The sequence below is a fragment of the Eptesicus fuscus genome, chromosome 1, assembly GCF_027574615.1.
Source record: "Eptesicus fuscus isolate TK198812 chromosome 1, DD_ASM_mEF_20220401, whole genome shotgun sequence".
Taxonomy (NCBI): Eukaryota; Metazoa; Chordata; class Mammalia; order Chiroptera; family Vespertilionidae; genus Eptesicus; species Eptesicus fuscus.
This window is the reverse complement of record NC_072473.1, coordinates 132,039,400-132,058,203: the sequence shown is the minus strand read 5'-3', so window position 1 is coordinate 132,058,203 and position 18,804 is coordinate 132,039,400. Positions and strand designations below refer to the sequence as shown.

General features: G+C 39.4%; 1 protein-coding gene across 3 annotated transcripts in view; it reads left to right on the top strand.

Moving 5' to 3' along the window:
* KDM6A (lysine demethylase 6A) overlaps window positions 1-7,962 on the top strand; it is a 156,919-nt gene extending 148,957 nt beyond the window's left edge. For all 3 annotated transcript variants that reach the window (XM_054714329.1, XM_008153015.3, XM_008153012.3), the window contains 3 exons: window positions 3,561-3,687; window positions 5,309-5,479; window positions 6,750-7,962. In XM_054714329.1, coding sequence (XP_054570304.1) covers window positions 3,561-3,687; window positions 5,309-5,479; window positions 6,750-6,779 — 328 coding nt within the window. In that variant the 3' untranslated portion in view covers window positions 6,780-7,962. The remainder of the gene's footprint in view (window positions 1-3,560; window positions 3,688-5,308; window positions 5,480-6,749) is intronic.
* Window positions 7,963-18,804: the final 10,842 nt, after the last annotated feature.

Genomic DNA, 18,804 nt, shown 5'->3' with positions numbered 1-18,804 from the left:
CGTGGCATTTCTTCTGCCTGGAAAGTACCTTCCCTCCCACCTTTCCTTCCCGCCCACATCTAAATTGACGACTTCTTTATCCAAACTTCTGTGATTCCTACCTCCCCGCACCTGAAGCTGAGCTTTCCCTCCTTTTAGCATCCATGGTATACTATGTCTATTTCTCTTTTGCCTAATTTATGAATATATTGTACATGAGCATTTGTCCTAACGTTACTGTCTTTAGTATTTCAAGTATATTTTTATTTCTATCCCCTACATGAAGTCATTTTCTAAAACGCCATCCTTCTTGAGGTTTCATCTTTGCAGACTGGTTTTTGGGCAGATTAGATTCTACTGTGTAACCTCGAATACACCAAGCCCTCGACCAGCCTTTTCTTGGCTTTCTCCCACGCCAGAGCTGTCTTTAATACTCACCGCCTTCTTGAGGTAGTCTTTCATCCAAGCAGCTGGATCCTGAAACCACATTGAACCTTAAACGCCAAAGAATTCCCTGCCTCTCTATCTCCTGAAATTATTTCTGATCCTATTCCTAAAATGCATTTATTAAAAAACGGCATATCTTCTGCAATTTTATACTTTTTGCTAGTGATTTAATATGTTCTTTTTAACAAATGAATTATTAATTGCTGTAAGATATATTTATTAAAATTCAGCAAAACTAAAATGAAGAGGAAATAACAATCCTGATCTGGTTTGATTTGGATTTTTTAGCTCTTCAATACACTCCAACATGGTCTAGGATTAATCAAAGCAGAACAGATTACTGTTAAGTCAAGTCTTAAATATTATATCTGTATCTTCTCTGGGATCCTTTCCCTAAATCTCTGTATTTTCTGATTCTTCCCTGCCCTTTGACTGAATCGGATTCTTTCTTTAGGACCTGCTCATTGGTGGACTTCAGAAGAGCCTCTGTCTCTCTCAGTTTCCTTGAATTCCAATGGCTACCTTTTGAAAAATGGGAATGAATGAACAATTTAATGTTAAAAGCAAAGAGGAAAGCACAATGTGGTTACTCATTGTCAGATCAGATTAATAGAGCTGTGTGTTTTCTAAGGTTCCAGTAGCTCACAGCATAAAAATTCTGGAGCTGTGATTTCGTACACAGAATACTCATGGCTTGATATTACTAGCAACCCTAGCTCTAATCCTTTATTGTTTGCAGGAAAGTAGTATAATGCATTTTTCTAGATGAAACTACCAAACTAACCATAAATTAGAAACTACCATCTGATTGTCATTGTAGTCAGTAGCACTGGAGTGGAAAATTTATTCACGGAGTAAAGAGTGGGATAATAATACTCCCCAGAACCACGGCTCTGTGTTTTGGGGGTGGGTGGGGGACTGCACTGACTGAATCTCATCTTCAAAAGAGAAAGGAGGAGCAGGTAAGAATACGTGGAAGAGAGTACGGTGTGAGATAGTGAGGAAAAGCTTGAGATTTCCTGCTTTTATAAAAGCCCAGGCCAACGACTTAAAAAATAGCTTTATGACATTGGACAAAGTTAGCTTCTGAGCACAAGTCTCAATCTGCACAGGATTGTTAGATGCCTAAGTGTCCTAATAGTGTGAAGTACCTAATACCATGCCTTCTGTCTGGTCCTGATCTTTTATTTATTTGATGGGAGCATAGTAGCATCTGCCAGCCTTCTAGAGGTGTCTGCAGAGTTTTCGGCATATTTTCCTTTGACAGAGACCTTCTATTGAAGCCCTGGTTGGAAAACTTGTTCAGTGAGATCAGGGCCTTCAGAGGTGAATTGTATGGGACATGGGGAGGGAAAAGGGGAAGAGCAGGTACTGTTTAAGAGCTGGTGGCATTGTCTGGATTATCTTCTCTTTTTACCATGATCTAAATTTTTGCTTTCTCCTTCCCTGGCATACTTTCACGAACACATACCACATATGCGCGCGCGCGCGCGCGCGCACACACACACACACACACACACACACACACACACAGAGAGAGAGAGAAAAAAGGAGAGAGCTGTCCTAGCTTTGATTTACAACCATAGTCTAAAGCAGCAATCGCTAACTGGTGGTCTGGTGGTCCGTGAGGTCCGAAAGGTTGGCAACCTCTGGTCTAAATCATTTTGTTTCTAAATGTGCAAGAATTGCTGAACAAACTGAGAAATTTATTTTAATATGATGCATAATGGGTTTGCCTTACAGCTAGCTGTGAAGTTGATATTGCTATATCTTTGTTAAATAAGTTAACAAGTTTTACATATATTTTTAGTCATCTTTTATCCTGGCTTAATGCACAGGGGTTCTGATAAGTGACAATACTTTAACCTAGTCACTTATAAAATAACAAGGAAATATAAATTAAGAGAACTTAAATGTGCTGTTATCATACATTAAATTTTAGTTATTCAGTAATCAAATGTTTATTGAGTACTTACTATATGCCAGGCACTGTCATAGACAGAGAGTAGACAGCATGGATAAAACAGATAAGACCTTTTGCTTTCAAACAATACTCAATTGCTAAACCCATTTCCTTTTCTTTAGGGTATGTTCATTGTCTCTGAATTTTAGAGGGAAAAGTGCCTTAGAGATCATCTAGACCCGTGGTCGGCAAACTGCCGGCTCGCGAGCCACATGCGGCTCTTTGGCCCCTTGAGTGTGGCTCTTCCACAAAATACCACGGCCTGGGCGAGTCTATTTTAAAGAAGTGGCGTTAGAAGAAGTTTAAGTTTAAAAAATTTGGCTCTCAAAAGAAATTTCAATCGCTGTACTGTTGATATTTGGCTCTGTTGACTAATGAGTTTGCCGACCACTGATCTAGTCCAACCTCTTCAAATGGAGAGTCTGAGCCTAAGATTCAAAGGAGAGTTAAGAGAATTTAGCAATTTCAAGTAATGACAGCAAACTATAGGGAAATCAGCACAAATTGTGAGAATTCACTATATTGTTAGCATCATAAGTATGAGTTTAGAGAAGCCACAAATTATAAACTCAATTGTGTTTATAAATGCAAGATTCTTTATTATCTCTAAGTTAAAATAGAGGATTTAAATGTCTTTTTTCTTCTTTAGTGCTCTAGTGAAACCAATTTGGTATTGTGTGGTGACTAAACACATAAATGGCTTTCTGCTTATAGACTCAAAAGCTTCCAAAGCATCTCTATAGATGATGGTATTTACCATTGTCTGGGTAGTACTAATAGAAATAACGTGCCTTCCTGCCTTGCTGGAATCAGAGTTCAGACCCCCTATTTCAAGGATGAGAACATTGACTCCCAAAGAGGTCAAGTCACTTGCCCAAATAAGAGCCAAAAGTAACAGCTTATATTTAAGCAAGGAATCAGGTTTTGCATATTAAGATCATTATATTTTTATATTCAGATAAAAATTATTCTCAGCTTTAACTGATATAATATTAATATCAGACCTGCTGAACAGTAACCCCATTTTTTAAAAATCTCAGATTATCTGAGACATTGACAAAAGAAAAATGAAGTCACAGATATTAGAACTGAGTCTCTTGGCATTATTTCTAATGATATATATTTTATGCTAAAGACATTCAATATTCAATTCATTTTTTCCCTATGACAGGTATTGTCTTCTAAGAACCCTGAAGCAATGTCAGACATTGAGGGAAGCTCTCATTGCTGCAGGCAAAGAGATTATATGGCATGGGCGGACGAAAGAGGAACCGGCGCATTACTGCAGCATTTGTGAGGCAAGTGACTGTTCTTCTCCACCCCTAGATTTATAAAGCCTCTTACCGCTCCCCTTTTGGTTTCTCTTTAGTTATTTTTAAAAATATATTGAAACGTTTATGTAAAACATTTTATTGAAATTGTATTTAAAATCTTATTTTCTTGTTACTTAGCTACTAAAATTTAATCTGATGGTATACTATGGATTAACTCCAAGTATCTACTAAGAGTCATTTGTATAATAGATATTTAACATATGATAATCATCAAGAAGTTTAGGCTTGGAATTTTAAACTATGAACAATCCAGAAGCAGACAGATGCCAATAAACTGGATGTAGTTCAGTATAGCTCCAGGCAGATCAATGTTAAGTCCTCTCTGGTGCAGCTCACAATACATTGGTCAGTCTTCTGAAGCCAAAGCTTGCAAGAGATGCGGAAACGAAGAAGATAGGGTACCTGAAGGAGCTTCCATAGTCTGCTCAAAGAAGACAAATTATGAGCAACTAATTGTAATGCACATGAGACTTGTGAATGCAGAGCTGGTCTTACTGTTCTGACAACCCTGAGGGGGGAAAAGGACCAAATTTTCCTTTCTATATTGGCATAAGAGTTCAATAAAGTATTAACATTTGAGTCCATCCTTAAGGATGAGTATGAGACTTCAGTGGACTAAAAAATGATGAGAATTGGAGGTAGAATGAATGTTATTATGAGCTATAATAACAATATGGGAAATGAAATGGCTTATCCATAAAAGGGTAAGTTAGTCCAATGTGGCTGGAACTTACTGGGACAGACTGCAAATTATAAGTCTAAGTAGTAGGAAGCTTACAGAGCATCTTGAATGACTTTAAGGAATTTGATATTCTGAGGTCATTGAAGCCATCAAAAGATTTTGAGCAGGCAACCAACTTGGATATGTGTTTTGAGGTTTGGCTAAGCACTCAGCACTAGGATATGCCTTGGAGGTGCAAAGATGAGTAAACATAGTCTCTATCTTTGAGAAGCTCATTCTATAGGGGAAGACAAATATCCATTCATAGTGCCCAGCATGAGTACTGTCAGAGAAGTAAAAAGAAAATTATGATCACTTTTACCTGACTGTATAGTAATGTTTCGGATTTAGAACAAAGTAGACTGACCTTTATTAAACTTTTGAATTACACTTTTGCCAGTGATTGTAATGAGTAGCCATTCCCTTAGGCCAGTCGTCGGCAAATTCATTAGTCCACAGAGCCAAATACCAACAGTACAGCGATTGACATTTCTTTTGAGAGCCAAATTTTTTAAACGTAAACTTCTTCTAACGCCACTTCTTCAACATAGACTCGCCCAGGCTGTGGTATTTTGTGGAAGAGCCACACACAAGGGGCCAAAGAGCCGCATGTGGCTGCCGACCACGGCCTTAGGCCATTCCCTTGAATATACATTGCCACCCATGTCTCTGGATTTGGTGCAGAATAAATCTTGTCCATTAAAGAATTTTAAACATGGCCATGTTTGTCTTGGTGTACCTACTTTCAACTAGAGATAACTGTCCACAACTCCATATAAAGTAAGATTCTATGATTTTATTAAAGTATCACAATAAGTAAATGCCACTGTCACAATTGAATGCTTTTTCTCTTGTATAAAATAGGTGGAGGTTTTTGACCTGCTTTTTGTCACTAATGAGAGCATTTCTCGGAAGACCTACGTAGTGCATTGTCAGGATTGTGCACGAAAAACAAGCAGAAACCTGGACAATTTTGTGGTGCTAGAACAGTACAAGATGGAGGACCTGATGCAAGTCTATGACCAATTTACATTAGTAAGTGAAATCAACATGTGAGTACATAGCTAGCTGGATAGGGAAGCAGCCTTGTTTGTTCTGCCACCTGAGAAGCAGGAGGTATGGAATACTTAAATTTTCTTTAGGCTCGTTAGATACTGCGTGGTGTTCCCCTCCTCCACTTCCAAGTATTCACTGCTATGAAGTTAGCATATTTTATTTTCACTTTTCTTCCTGGGCGAGACCAGCCTAAATAATACCACAGTAATTATATTTTTAAATCTTTGTGTGCTTTTTGAACACTATCACATTGTCATCTCAGTTGATAAAATTTTTGTGTACACACAGGTTATTAGTGTCAACAAAATGAATCCGTAAATGTGCTTTTAAATATACTTCTGCTTTTAGAGCTAATTGTATTTATTTAAAATGTTCTCGCTGGAAGTATTAACCTCATGAGAATATTTGTTAATCCTCACCCAAGGATTCCCCCCCACCACCCCCATTGATTTTTAGAGAGGGAGGGAGGGAGGAAATTGGTGTGCTACACCATCTGTGCTTCCCATACATGCCCTGATCGAGGCTGGGGATTCGGCAACCCAAGTATGTGTCCTTAACTGGGAATCGAACCCAAGACCCTTTGGTGCTTGGGCCAACACTCTAACCACTTGGCAACACCAGCCAGGGCAACCTTATGGGGAATATTTGATGGAGCATAACTTCCTGCTTTGTTATACAACCTCATGAAATTCAAAGTATACTTATAAATTGCACACAGTTTTTAACTTTTAAACAGCAGATGCTCAGGTCAAAGCATTTTACTCTAGCACATCACTAGTTTTATGAATAGGAAAATAATTTATGAATTGTTGATTTCCTCCAATACATTTCTCTTACAAATGTGATTAGAAACTGAATTTTTGAAATTTAGCTCCTGATATTTTCATTTGAATGGTCTTCAAGATTGCTTGAAGAAGAAGAAAATTATCTGGAGTATGTTACACAAAATGCATTATCTAGTTGATAGGTTCTGAAGACAGTTACTAATGAAATTATAATTGGTTTGTTAAATTATTTTCTACAAGCCTTTTTTTTTTTAAGCAATCGAAAAAAAATGTTCAACCTAATAATGTTCTTGATTTTTAATGTTCTTGAGTTTATGACTATTTGGTGAAGTAGTTCAGAAAAATGCTGGTACACTGAGTAGGGTAGTGGTCTCAGACTCTTTTAAGAAAATTGTCTAGGTGGGAGTCAGTAAGGGAGGTTATACTTTGTACACCAAAGTAACATCCCTCACTTTTATTTTTAGGCTCCTCCATTGCCATCTTCCTCATCTTGATATTGTTCCATGGACATTAAATGAGACCTTTTCTGCTATTCAGGAAGTAACCCAGTTCTGCACCACTGGCTTTTAGAGCTGTCTCGTAAGGCTGCTGGCTGAAACTGTGTCTATGCAACCTTCCAAGTGAGAGTGTCAACCAACTGGACTGAGGAGGGCACTGCTCCTACTCCAGGACTCTCAACGCTGATCAGCTGTACTTCAGAAAGAATAATAATTTCCATGTTTTGTATATATCTGACAAAACTGGCAACATCATACAGACTACTGACTTGAAGACAACCTCTTTTATATTTCTCTATTTCTGGGCTGATGAACCTGTTTTCATCCTTTTCCCCTTCAGAATTTTCCTTGGAAAAAAATACTAGCCTAGCTGGTAATTTCTTTGTAAGGTAGTTAGCAATTTTAAGGCTTTCTTTGGTCAACTTTTTTTTAATGTGAAAAGTTAGGTAAGGAACTTTTTTACTGCTTTTATGTTTTTCTGTCTTGTTTTGAAACCATGGCGGTTATTATACTTTTGGTTCCTAAATGAAATGTTTAAAAATTAACAGCCAAGTCACAAAGATAATGGATTGCACATAGACTAAGGAATAAACTTCAGATTTGTGATTTTTGTTTCTAATCTTGATGTAAATTTACACTATTTATAAATACATATTTATTGCTTGAAAATATTTGTGAATGGAATGCTGTTATTTTTTCCAGATTTACCTGCCATTGAAATTTTAAGGAGTTCTGTAATTTCAAACACTACTCCTATTACATTTTCTATGTGTAAATAAAGCTGCTTAGCATTGTACAGAAACTTTTATTAAAATTGTTTAATGTTTAAAGAGTTTTCTATTGTTTGAGTTTTAAAAAGATTTTATGTACAGTGCCCAGTTTTTGTTCATTTTTCAAATCTGATTATATATATTTTATATATACTTATGTATGTATATATAATATATATAGAAATCTGGATATCTATGTATAAAGATTTAGAACTTAAAATTTTCTCATTTTAAGTTTCACATCTATGGTAGATTTTTGAGGTGTCTACTGTAAAGTATTGCTTACAAAAGTATGATTATTTTTAAAGAAATATATATGGTATGTATCTTCAAGACCTAAAATGTCAGACTGGTTTATTGTTAAGTTGCAATTACTGCAGTGACAGACCAATAAACAATTGCTGCCAAAATGTAGTATAATAGTAGAAAACAAATAGTGATTGAACTTAAGGTTTTAAAGGGAATGTTATATGGGCTTGACAAATCCTGTACATCATTTAGTAGCTTTTTATATGGAAAAAATATTCAGATAAAGGATTCTATTTTAGAATGCAAATAAATTAAGAGACTTATTTTTTAATGTTAGGCAATTCTGAAATTTCATGCTTTCCTGCTTGCATGACACGATGGGGGCGGTGGGGTCTAGTCTGCAAATTCCATGTCACTAGTAATATAGCAAGCTATATTAGCATTAACAGGTCACTTCTGATTAATAATAGTATTTTATTTTAAAGTAACGGTACCTTGCATTTGGCACATATTCTCACTTTATTACTCTGTTCTTTCTAAGATTTTTCCAGGAAGCTATAGTGAAGAAGCATAGAGAATGCTTATAAATGAAGTTATATGTATGACTAAAGAAAATTTATAATCCTCTCTAGTGAAATGCTGTGCTGATTGCATTAATCAAATACTTTTTCTCTGTACTTAAGGAGCAAGAGTGCTTGTCTTAAGTGCTGCTCAGGATGCTTAACCATTAATATTTCTAAATGAACTCAAGACAAACAAAATAAAAATTGTAAGCCAGCTACCCAGAAACAAATGTTAAAGGAAGGCAGAAGTTATACCTAAATGTTTCTTAGCCATTCTAGTTTATCTTACTGACACAATGTCTTATTTTCTGTTTTGTTTTATATATATATATATTTATATATATATATATATATATATATATATATATAGTTGATTGGTTTAGAGAGGAAGGGAGAGGGGGAGAGAGAGAAACATCAGTGATGAGAGAGAAGCATGGATCAGTTGCCTCCTGCACGCCCCCTACTAGGGATCAAGCCCACAATCCAGGCATGTGCTCTTGACTGGAATAAAACCTGGGACCCTTCAGTCTGCAGGGCGACACGCTGTCCACTGAGCCAAACCAGCTAGGGCTCTGTGGTTTTATTCAGATAGTTTATTACCAAGATTACTCTAAGTTGTGTGACATTTAGGAGTAATTTAGTGGTGTTTTACCAATAACTATTTGGAAGTTGTATGTCAAGAATACTTGTTCAGCTTAGTCTGGGATAGAGAGGATAGGAGGTAGAAATCAGATACCTGAACATTACTTTGAAGTGTAACTAGATGAACAAAGCCATGCAGAACTGCTTTTCATCAATTTAATATCTTTTATAATTTACATTTTCCAGGTTTCAGAAGAAATAGAATTTTTTTTTCTTTTTTACTGATCCTATAGGGAAATTCCATTAAAGCAAACTCCATCCTGGTCCCTTAATAATAAAACAGGTTTCATCATAACACTCATTGTTTAGGCAAAGAAGCTAATTACACACTATGAAAAAGGAAGAAGTGTTGATCCAGAAAGTGGGAACTAAATCATATATTTTCCTCACTGTCACCAGTTAAATAGGAAATGTTACCCCATCAGTATAGCAGTTCAAGTTGCTTAACCTATTTAAATTAATAAAAAATGTGGCTTCTGCATTTTGAAATAAAAGCTAAGTCACTTTTTCAAAGTAGTAAATTGACAGGACTTGAAATATCCAAGTAATTAGCTGAAATTTAACAATGTAATATGAATTTAACTTAAATGAAGTACCTGCTTCTCAGAACCTAGTTATTAAATCTTTAAATCATTATCATGTATATTCTCAATTAGTCAATAGATTTATTTAGCATCTCCTAAACACATCTGAATAAGATGTCATCCTGCCCTCTACCCTTCACACACATTAATATGGGAGATTTAGGTATTGTGTTGGGCAAAACCTAGGTAATAAGGGCTACTAGTATTGGGGCTTACATTTCAGCAGGGTTTCGTTTAGCATCAGTGATCACATCTTCCAGAGCAAGAGGATTTGGGAACTTCGACTAAGGGGTTGGGCGAGTGTTGCAAGACAACTGGAGAGGTGGGACGGCCCCGATACTGGGAAAGCCTGCCATGAGAGAGGTTTAGACCTCACCCTGTGGTTATGGAACCATCACGGGATTTATGCAAAAGAACAAGGTTGAATTTGCAATAGTCTTCCTGCCTGCTTTAACACACACTATCATTTCTCCTGGACATAGCTGCCAGAGGGATATTTCTTTTTTTAATTTTTCTATAAAAATGTTTTTGAACCAAAGAGAGGATACACCTGGAAGCAAGATCTCACCAGACATACAGGTACTTCCTGAGGGATGCTTCTAAAGCACAGAAATTCAAGGGGGAGGTGACCTGGGCTTGAACTTTGCATGTTGGGAGGATGGAACTAACAGGTTTGGAAGACAAAATGTAAAGACCCCAGAACCCATTAGATGTCTTCAGGTGAGTGGAGGTGCTTCTAACTAGAAGAGGAGATGCAGAAGGATAGTTCCAGAAGCAGATAATGAATTGCTTGAAGAGCAGCTAGTGGTTGAAATTAGGAGAGGCCTGGATGGAAACCATGTACCTCGCTCTCCGCTGAGGTGGTGCTTAGAGCCACGGGAGAGAAGCTCATACAAGGAACTGGTGAGGAGAGGTGATGTCAGCATATAGGAGAGCGAAGGAGGAGAAATCTAAAAGAAACCGGCTCGGGGAGGTTACATAACCTTGAGCTTTTGGAAAACAACCACACCTCGTGGCAAGCGTGAGGGTTAGAGGGGTTCCTTGGGCTTGGCACAAGACGCTTGGTGGCATTGGTTGGCTAGGCCCCTTCAGGGGAGCAGCAACCTGCTCGCCATGGGTGGGATAAGTTCCATTTGAGAGGAAGTGGGGCTCACTGGTCTTTCAGGAGCCCTGGGTGTGGAATTACGTTGGTCTTTGGTGAAGAGCGAACAGATCTCCAATTTTAAACATTTCTACCATTGTCCTGGAGTGCGTTACACAGTAATCATTGTGTATATATGCCTGAAGAACCCATGCGGTCTGTTTTTGAAAGGAAAACATACTTTTTACAATTTTTTTATTGCTTAAATTATTACACATAGTAGTACATATAGCTCCTTTTTTTCCCCATTGACCTTCCCCCAGCCTCCTCTACCCCCTATCGCATGTCCTCACCCCCCCCCCCCCCAGTGTCTTGTGTCCATTTGTTGTGCTTATATGCATGCATACAAGTCCTTTGGTTGATCTCTTGGAAAACATACTTTTTAGTCGAACAGGGAAATGAGGTTGGAACTTTATTTTTAATATATTTTTATTGATTTCAGAGAGGAAGGGAGAGAGAGAGAGAAACATCAATGAGGAGAGAGAACCATTGATCAGCTGCCTCCTGCACACCCCATACTGGGGACCGAGCTCACAACCTGGGCATGCGCCCTGATGGGAATAGAACCGTGACCTCCCAGTTCATAGGTCGACTCTCAACCACCGAGCCAACGCCAGCCGGGCTGAGGGTGGTACTTTTTAGTGGGGCCCACAGATACCTACCATTTGTATGTAAGTACTTTATATACATTCTTTTTAGCCCTGACAATGACCCTTTGAGTTAGGTACTGTTTCTCCCCATCTTACAGAGAGTAAATTGAGGCAAAGAGAGATCACATAACTTGCCCAAGGCTTGCAGTTATGAAGTGTTGAAGCTAAAAGTCTCACTGGTGATCCAACTTCAGGGCCAGTCCCAGTCCACCTCCCTCTGCAGAGAAATAGGAGTTGAGGGCTTACTCTGCAGTTGTGTTTGAATGACCCTTTTCATTTGAAGTATTTCTTTAAGAGAAAGATGTCTTTAGATTTGAGAACCTGTAATTAGGTCGGTCATATCTTTTCTAGTCCAAACCAGAACCTCTTTGAGATCAAAAGAGGACACTAGTAGTAATTGGAAAGGGCAGCAACCAAAAAAACGGGCTCTCCTGGGCAAGCCGGAATGTATGGCAGAGTGTTTAAACTGGTCTTCCAAAAAAGCCTTGTGCGGCAGTGTTTACATCCTCCCAACATCCTCCTCCTAGATACTTAAATTCTAACCGTGTGTGTGTGGAAGGGTCTGATGACTTCAAATAGATTAAAGGTGTGATTGACACAATGCAGTACCCTGAGCCACAGCTACTTCCAAAAATGCTCAGATACATCAGCTATTACATTGACTAGGGAGAAAAGTGGAGAAAGCCAACAGATTTTGTAGGCTTAAGAGTAAATTGTAGGTAAGCATTAACTTGAGCTCTCCCACTTTGTGGCATTTGGCAGAGTGGAACGACATGAGAAAGTTATCTTTAGAAAATTTGATACATGTGATTTAAGTATCATTATCTTTCATTAAATGTGCTGGAATGCAGCCCTAGCCAGTTTGGCTCAGTGGATAGAGTGTTGGCCTGTGGACTCAATTGTTCCAGGTTCGATTCCAGTCAAGGGCACAGGCCTGGGTTGTGGTCTCGATCCCCAGTAGGGGGCGTGCAGGAGGCAGCTGATCCATGATTCTCTCTCATCATTGATGTTTCTCTCTCTCCCTCTCCCTCTCTGAAATCAATAAAAATATATATTTTTAAAAATGTGCTGAAATGCAAATATTCAACTGTCTGCTCATGAAAAGGATTCTCTGTCTACAGAATGGAAACCAGTGATGGGGAAAATGAGACATTTTGGGGGGCTAGCAATCTGAATTTAGCCACTGCCCCTTTAATTGTCTGTTCCTGCAAGACCTGTTCATAAACCTTCCCCAGATGGAGTTATCAGTGCTGGCGCCAGGCCAGGCCTTTGGTTGAGGTCTCAAAGCCCCAGCGCATAGGGCTCTTTAAGAACTTGCAAAGGGGACCGGAAAAAACCCTTATTTGGGAGACAAAGAACTGGAAAAAGTATAACTAGGGAAAGCTTCCTCCATGTTTTTGCCCAGAAATTTGAAAGACATTTTTCTCTGGGCCCGCGTGTAGTAGTAGTAATAATAATAAAGTGTAACTCCATTTCTCTAAGCGTTGCTTGGTTTTCCTCCGGTCTTCTGTAACACCAGTACCCACATCTATGATCCACAAGATTTTCTGGTTTAAGGTACCGAAAACTTTGAGGAGGGGCAGCAAGGTCAAAATAGATCCAGAGACACAGAAACAAGAAGCAGACTGAGGAACCTCAGAGGGAATAGAGGGAGAGGCAGGATGGGAAGAGATCAACCAAAGAACTTACATGCACACAATAGGGTGGTGAAGGCCTGTGGCAGGGTGGGGTCCGGGTGGAGGGGGCCAATGGGGAAAAAGACATCTGTGATACTTTCAACAATAAAGATAAAACCTGATGAACAAAAATAGCTAGAGACATAGAAGCATCGAACAGATCGCCAAACCTCAGAGGGAGGGCAGGGGAGGATGAGTGGGGAGTGGTAAGAGACCAACGCGTATAAGCATGACCCAAGGACACAGACAGTAGGGGGGTGAGGGCGCAGGGAGAGGTCAATGGGGGGGGGATTATTATATGTAATACTTTCAATAAATTTAAAAAAATAAAAATAACAATAAAGAACATTTTTAAAAGAATGTATGAGATACTGATATATCAAAGTTTTAGTAGAAAAGAAAAACTAGCAAATACCAAAGATTTAAAAATACAGCTGCTGTAAACAAACCTAGATAGTTTTTAAATATTGATCAGCCTTCAAATGGTCCTGTCACAGATCATTCAAAATCAGGTGAGGCTCATAGTCCATGAGTTAGAATTCCTCTTGAAACTACCTGCATCTCTCCTTCAAATCGACTCATAAGAGCCCGCTGAAGAGCTGGGTGCGAGCAGCAGGTGATGTGGTGGGAAACATTGAAGGCCATGAAACTTGCATGTTCAGCTTGCTTCAGTCTAAAAATGGCAGTTCCATTTTTAACTTTTTGAGGAAACTCCATACTGTTCTCCACAGTGGCTGCACCAGTCTGCATTCCCACCAGCAGTGCACGAGGGTTCCCTTTTTCTCCGCATCCTCGCCAACACTTGTCGTTTGTTGATTTGTTGATGACAGCCATTCTGGCAGGTGTGAGGTGGTACCGCATTGTCGTTTTAATTTGTATCTCTCGGATGATTAGTGACTTTGAGCATGTTTTCATGTGTCTCTTGGCCTTCTGTAGGCCCACTTTGGAGAAGTATCTCTTTAGGTCCTTTGCCCATTTTTAAATTGGATTGTCTTCCTTTGTTAAGTTGTATGAGTTCCTTATATATTTTGGGAATTAAGCCCTTATTGGACGTATCATTGGCAAATATGTTCTCCCATGCAGTGGGCTGTCTTGTTGTTTTGTTGATGGTTTCTTTTGCTGTGCAGAAGCTTTTTATTTAGATGTAGTCCCATTTGTTTATTTTCTCCTTAGTTTCCTTTGCCCTAGGAGCTGTATCCATAAACATATTGCTACCAGAGATGTCTGAGATTTTGCTGCCTATGATTTCTTCTAGGATTTTTATGGTTTCATGACTTACATTTAAGTCTTTTATCCGTTTTGAGTTTACTCTTGTGTATGGTGTAAGTTGGTGGTCTAGTTTCATTTTTTTGCATGTATCTGTCCAATTTTCCCAGCACCATTTATTGAAGAGACTGTCTTCTCTCCATTGTATGCTCTTGCCTCCTTTGTCAAATATTAATTGAGCATAGTGGCTTGGGTCAATTTCTGGATCTCTGTTCTGTTCCATTGGTCTATATGTCTGTTCTTGTGCCAGTACCAGGCAGTTTTGAGAAGAGTGGCTTTGTAGTATAGCTTGAAATCTGGTATTGAGATCCCTCCAACTTTGTTATTCTTTCTCAGGATTGCTGCGGCTATTCGGGGTCTTTTTTGGTTCCATATACATTTTTGGAGCGTCTGTTCTAGATCTGTGAAATATGCTGATGGTATTTTATTTTATTTTGTTTTTAATTTTCTTTATTGATTAAGATATTACATATGTGTCCTTATCCCCCGTGTGCCGTTGGTATTTTAATAGGGATTGCAGTCCCAGGATAGTGGGGTGGACGGCCCCTCCCCCAATCCAGTCTCTGAGGGCTCCTTGAAACTGTTCAAACTCCTAAATCAGCCTCTTCTTTTGTTTCCTCGGAAAAGCTCAAAATGCGGGGTGTGACAGTTTGTATCAGCTAGGGTAGGGGGATTAGGGGGTTCCTTTTCCTGCCCCTCTGGCTGCTGGGAGTGGCTGCTACTCTCGCGGGGGGCGGGGCGGGGGGGAAATGGTCATTTAGGTTTGGGGGCCTACGACCAGATGCTCCTGGCTGCTGTTCCACTCAGTCTCCCTAACACACACACACACACACACACACACACACACACACACACCTGCTGCTCTCACTCCTAAGGGTCCCCAGGTGTTTCTGTCCTTCCTTGATATAAGCCTCCTCCTCAGCTGGACCTGAGCTGGTAATTCCGGGTGAATGTTCCCCAATTTGGTTGTGTTTCCAGTCTGGCCCTGGAGGAGGTGCATGACAGGCCTGCCCATGCGGCCCCCACTTGCTGGCTCCTCTGTGAAGTCTTTCGATCAGGTAGTGTAAGTTTTCCAACTTTGTTATTTATTCTTTTTCAAAGTTGTCTTGACTTTTCTAGGTCCTTTGCATTTCTAGATGAAGTTTACAATTAGCTTGCCATTCTCTGCAAGAAAGATCCGGTTGAAATTTTTCTGTAGCTTTCTTGGGATTGTCTACATAAATAATTACGTTATCTCTGAATAAAAACGATTTTACTGCTTCTTTCCTATCTGGATGCTTTTTCTTCCTTTTTCTTGACTCTTGGCATTGAACCTTCAGAGCAATGTTGAATCGAACGAAGCGGTTGGAACACACATCCTTGCCTGTTTCTAGTTTTAGGGGAAAGTAAGTATGATGTTAACGGAAGGTTTTATTCATTGATTCCCTCTCTCAGATTAAGGATGTCCCCCGTTCTATTGCTAGTTTCCTGAGGGTTTGTTTTTTTAGGAATGTATATTGAATTTTATAAATGATTTTTCTGCATTGATTGAGACAATTATATGGTTTTCCTACTTTAGTCTACTAATAAGATGAATTACATAGATTGATTTCTAAATGTAAAACTAATCATGTACTCCTGTGAAAAAGCCCACTTGCTGATAATATTTTATTATTTTATATATTGCTGCCAAATTTTTGTTGAGAATTTTTGCATCTGTGTTTGTGATGGATATTGGTTTTTGTCTGGTTTTGTTAAAGGATTATTGGCTTCAGAGAATGAGTTGGGAAGTATTCTCTCATCAGTTTTCTTGAAGAGTTTGCATAGAATTTGTATTATTTCTGCTTAACATGTTTGATAAAATTCATCAGTAAAGTCACCAGAGCCTGCAATTTTCTTTGTGGAAAAGATTTTTAAAAATATTTTTATTGATTTCAGAGAGGAAGCTAGAGGGAGAGAGAGATGGTAGAAATATCAATGATGAGAGAGCATCATTGATCGGCTGCCTCCTGCATTTCCCCTACTGGGGATCGAGCCCACAACCAAGGCATATGCCCCTGACCAGAATCGAACCTGAGACCCTTCAGTCCGCAGGCCGACACTCTATCCACTGAGCCAAACCAGCTAGGGCTGTGAAAAAGATTTTTAACTACAAAATCCATTTCTTCAACATATATAGGCTGCTCAAAATCTCTTTCTTCTGGAGTGAGCTTTGGTAGTTGGTGTCTTCTAAGTAATTTATCCCTTTGAATAGTTGTGGAATCTATAGTTCTGTCATTCCTGATATTAGAAAATTGTGTCTCTCTCCCCACCCCCATCAGCCTGGCTAGAGGTTAACAAATTCTCTTGATCTTCTCAAAGAACCAACTTTTAACTTTATTGATTTCCCCCCTATTGTATTTCTGTTTTCTTTGCCATTGATTTTCTGTTTCATCTTTATTTTTCTCCCTTCTGTTTTCTTCCTTTTTCCTTAAGGTTTCTTTACTTGCTCTTATTCCAGTTTCTTTAGATGGAAACTGGGGTCATTTAAGATATTTTATGGTACCATTGACTCTTGAACAATGAGGGGGTTAGGGGCTTAATCACAAGGAACAACAACAGCCTGTAAATATTGGAATCGAGAGTCTAGGACCGAAACCGACCCCCTGTGCAGTTGAAAATGCTCATATAACTCTAGTCAGTGCTTTGCATATGCGGATTACCAACCATGGAGTTGACCCTTGAACAATATGGGTTTGACTGTGCAGGTCACTGAAAAAAACCCATGTACAAGCGGACCCGTGCACTTCAAACCCCCGTGGTTTGAGGGTCAACTGTATAATCATTCAGTCCTATAAATTTCCATCCAATTAATGCTTTAGCTTGTGTCAGGGTCCTCCGAGACCAATCCCAGGCTTGCTGACTCGCTATGGAGTCCCAGGACTCAGAAGCTGTTTTATGCACATAGTTTATTTACAGTGAAAGCTGCATAATAAATCAGCCCAGGTCAGAAAAGGCGGATGGGGAGAAGCATTAGGGAAACCAGGCACAACCCCCCAGTAGAGGAGCTGAGTAGATGTGCTTAGATCCTCCAGCAACCACCTGCGAAGTGTTACCACCAGGGAAGCGCCCTGATTTTTATTGGGGGTGGGCACCTGCATGACTGACCTCAGCTACTCAGGCTCCAGACCCCCAGAACAAATGCAGGTGTTCACTATAAATCACATTAGCGGCATAAACTGGTTAAACTGGTACGGCACGGCCCAAGACCTCAGATATAAAAAAACACATTAAAAAATATATATTTTTATTGATTTCAGAGAGAGGAAGGGAGAGGGAGAGACAGAAACATCAGTGATGAGAGAGAATCATCTACTGGCTGCCTCCCGCATGCTCCCCACTGGGGATCGAGCCCACAACCCGGGCATGTGCCCTTGACCTGAAATCAAACCCGGGACCCTTCAGTCCGCAGGCCGACGCCCTAACCACTGAGCAATACCAGCAAGGGCATAAAGAACACTTTTAACCAGGAGAGCGCTCCAGGTTCTCAGGGTTTTAGTTCCCAGGAGCTGCCCAAGAGTTTTCCTTGGGAACGTGCAGGATTTGAGCAACCTAGGCCCGTGGTCGGCAAACTGCGGCTCGCGAGCCACATGCGGCTCTTTGGCCCCTTGAGTGTGGCTCTTCCACAAAATACCACGGCCTGGGCGAGTCTGTTTTGAAGAAGTGGTGTTAGAAGAAGTTTAAGTTTAAAAAAGTTGGCTCTCAAAAGAAATTTCAATTGTTGTACTGTTGATATTTGGCTCTGCTGACTAATGAGTTTGCCGACCACTGGCCTAGCTGAGTTCATCTTTTCCTGCACAAGTGCCCACCCCAAACTTGGATATAATGTATTTTCATTTCATTCCTTTCAAAACACTTTATGATTTCTTCTTGCACACATGCATTTAGATAATGTGTGTTATTTAGCTTCCAGCTGTTTGGGGCTTTTCGGGATATTTTTCTTAGTGGTTTCTAATTTAATTTCCATTGTAATCAGAGAATATATTTTGTATGTCTTGAATCCTTTGAAATTTATTGAGACTGTTTTGTGGCTTGGAATAGGGCCCTTGGTAAATATTCCATATGTGCTTGAAAAGGATATACATTCTGCTGTTGAATGGACTTTTCTGTAAGTGACAGTTAAGGCAAGTTGGTTGATAATGTTATTCAAGTCTATTTCTTTTCTTAAAATATATTTTTATTGATTTCAGAGAGGAAGGGAGAGGGAGAGAGACAGAAACATCAATGATGAGAGAGAATCATTGATCAGCTGCCTCCTGCATGCCCCACACTGGGGATGGAGCCCCCAACCCAGGCATGTGCCCTGAAGGGAATCAAACTGTGACCTCCTGGTTCATAGGTCAATGCTCAACCACTGGGCCACACTGGCCGGGCTCAAGACTATTTCTTTTTAAAAAATATATATTTTATTGATTTTAAAAAATATATATTTTATTGATTTTTTTTTTACAGAGAGGAAGGGA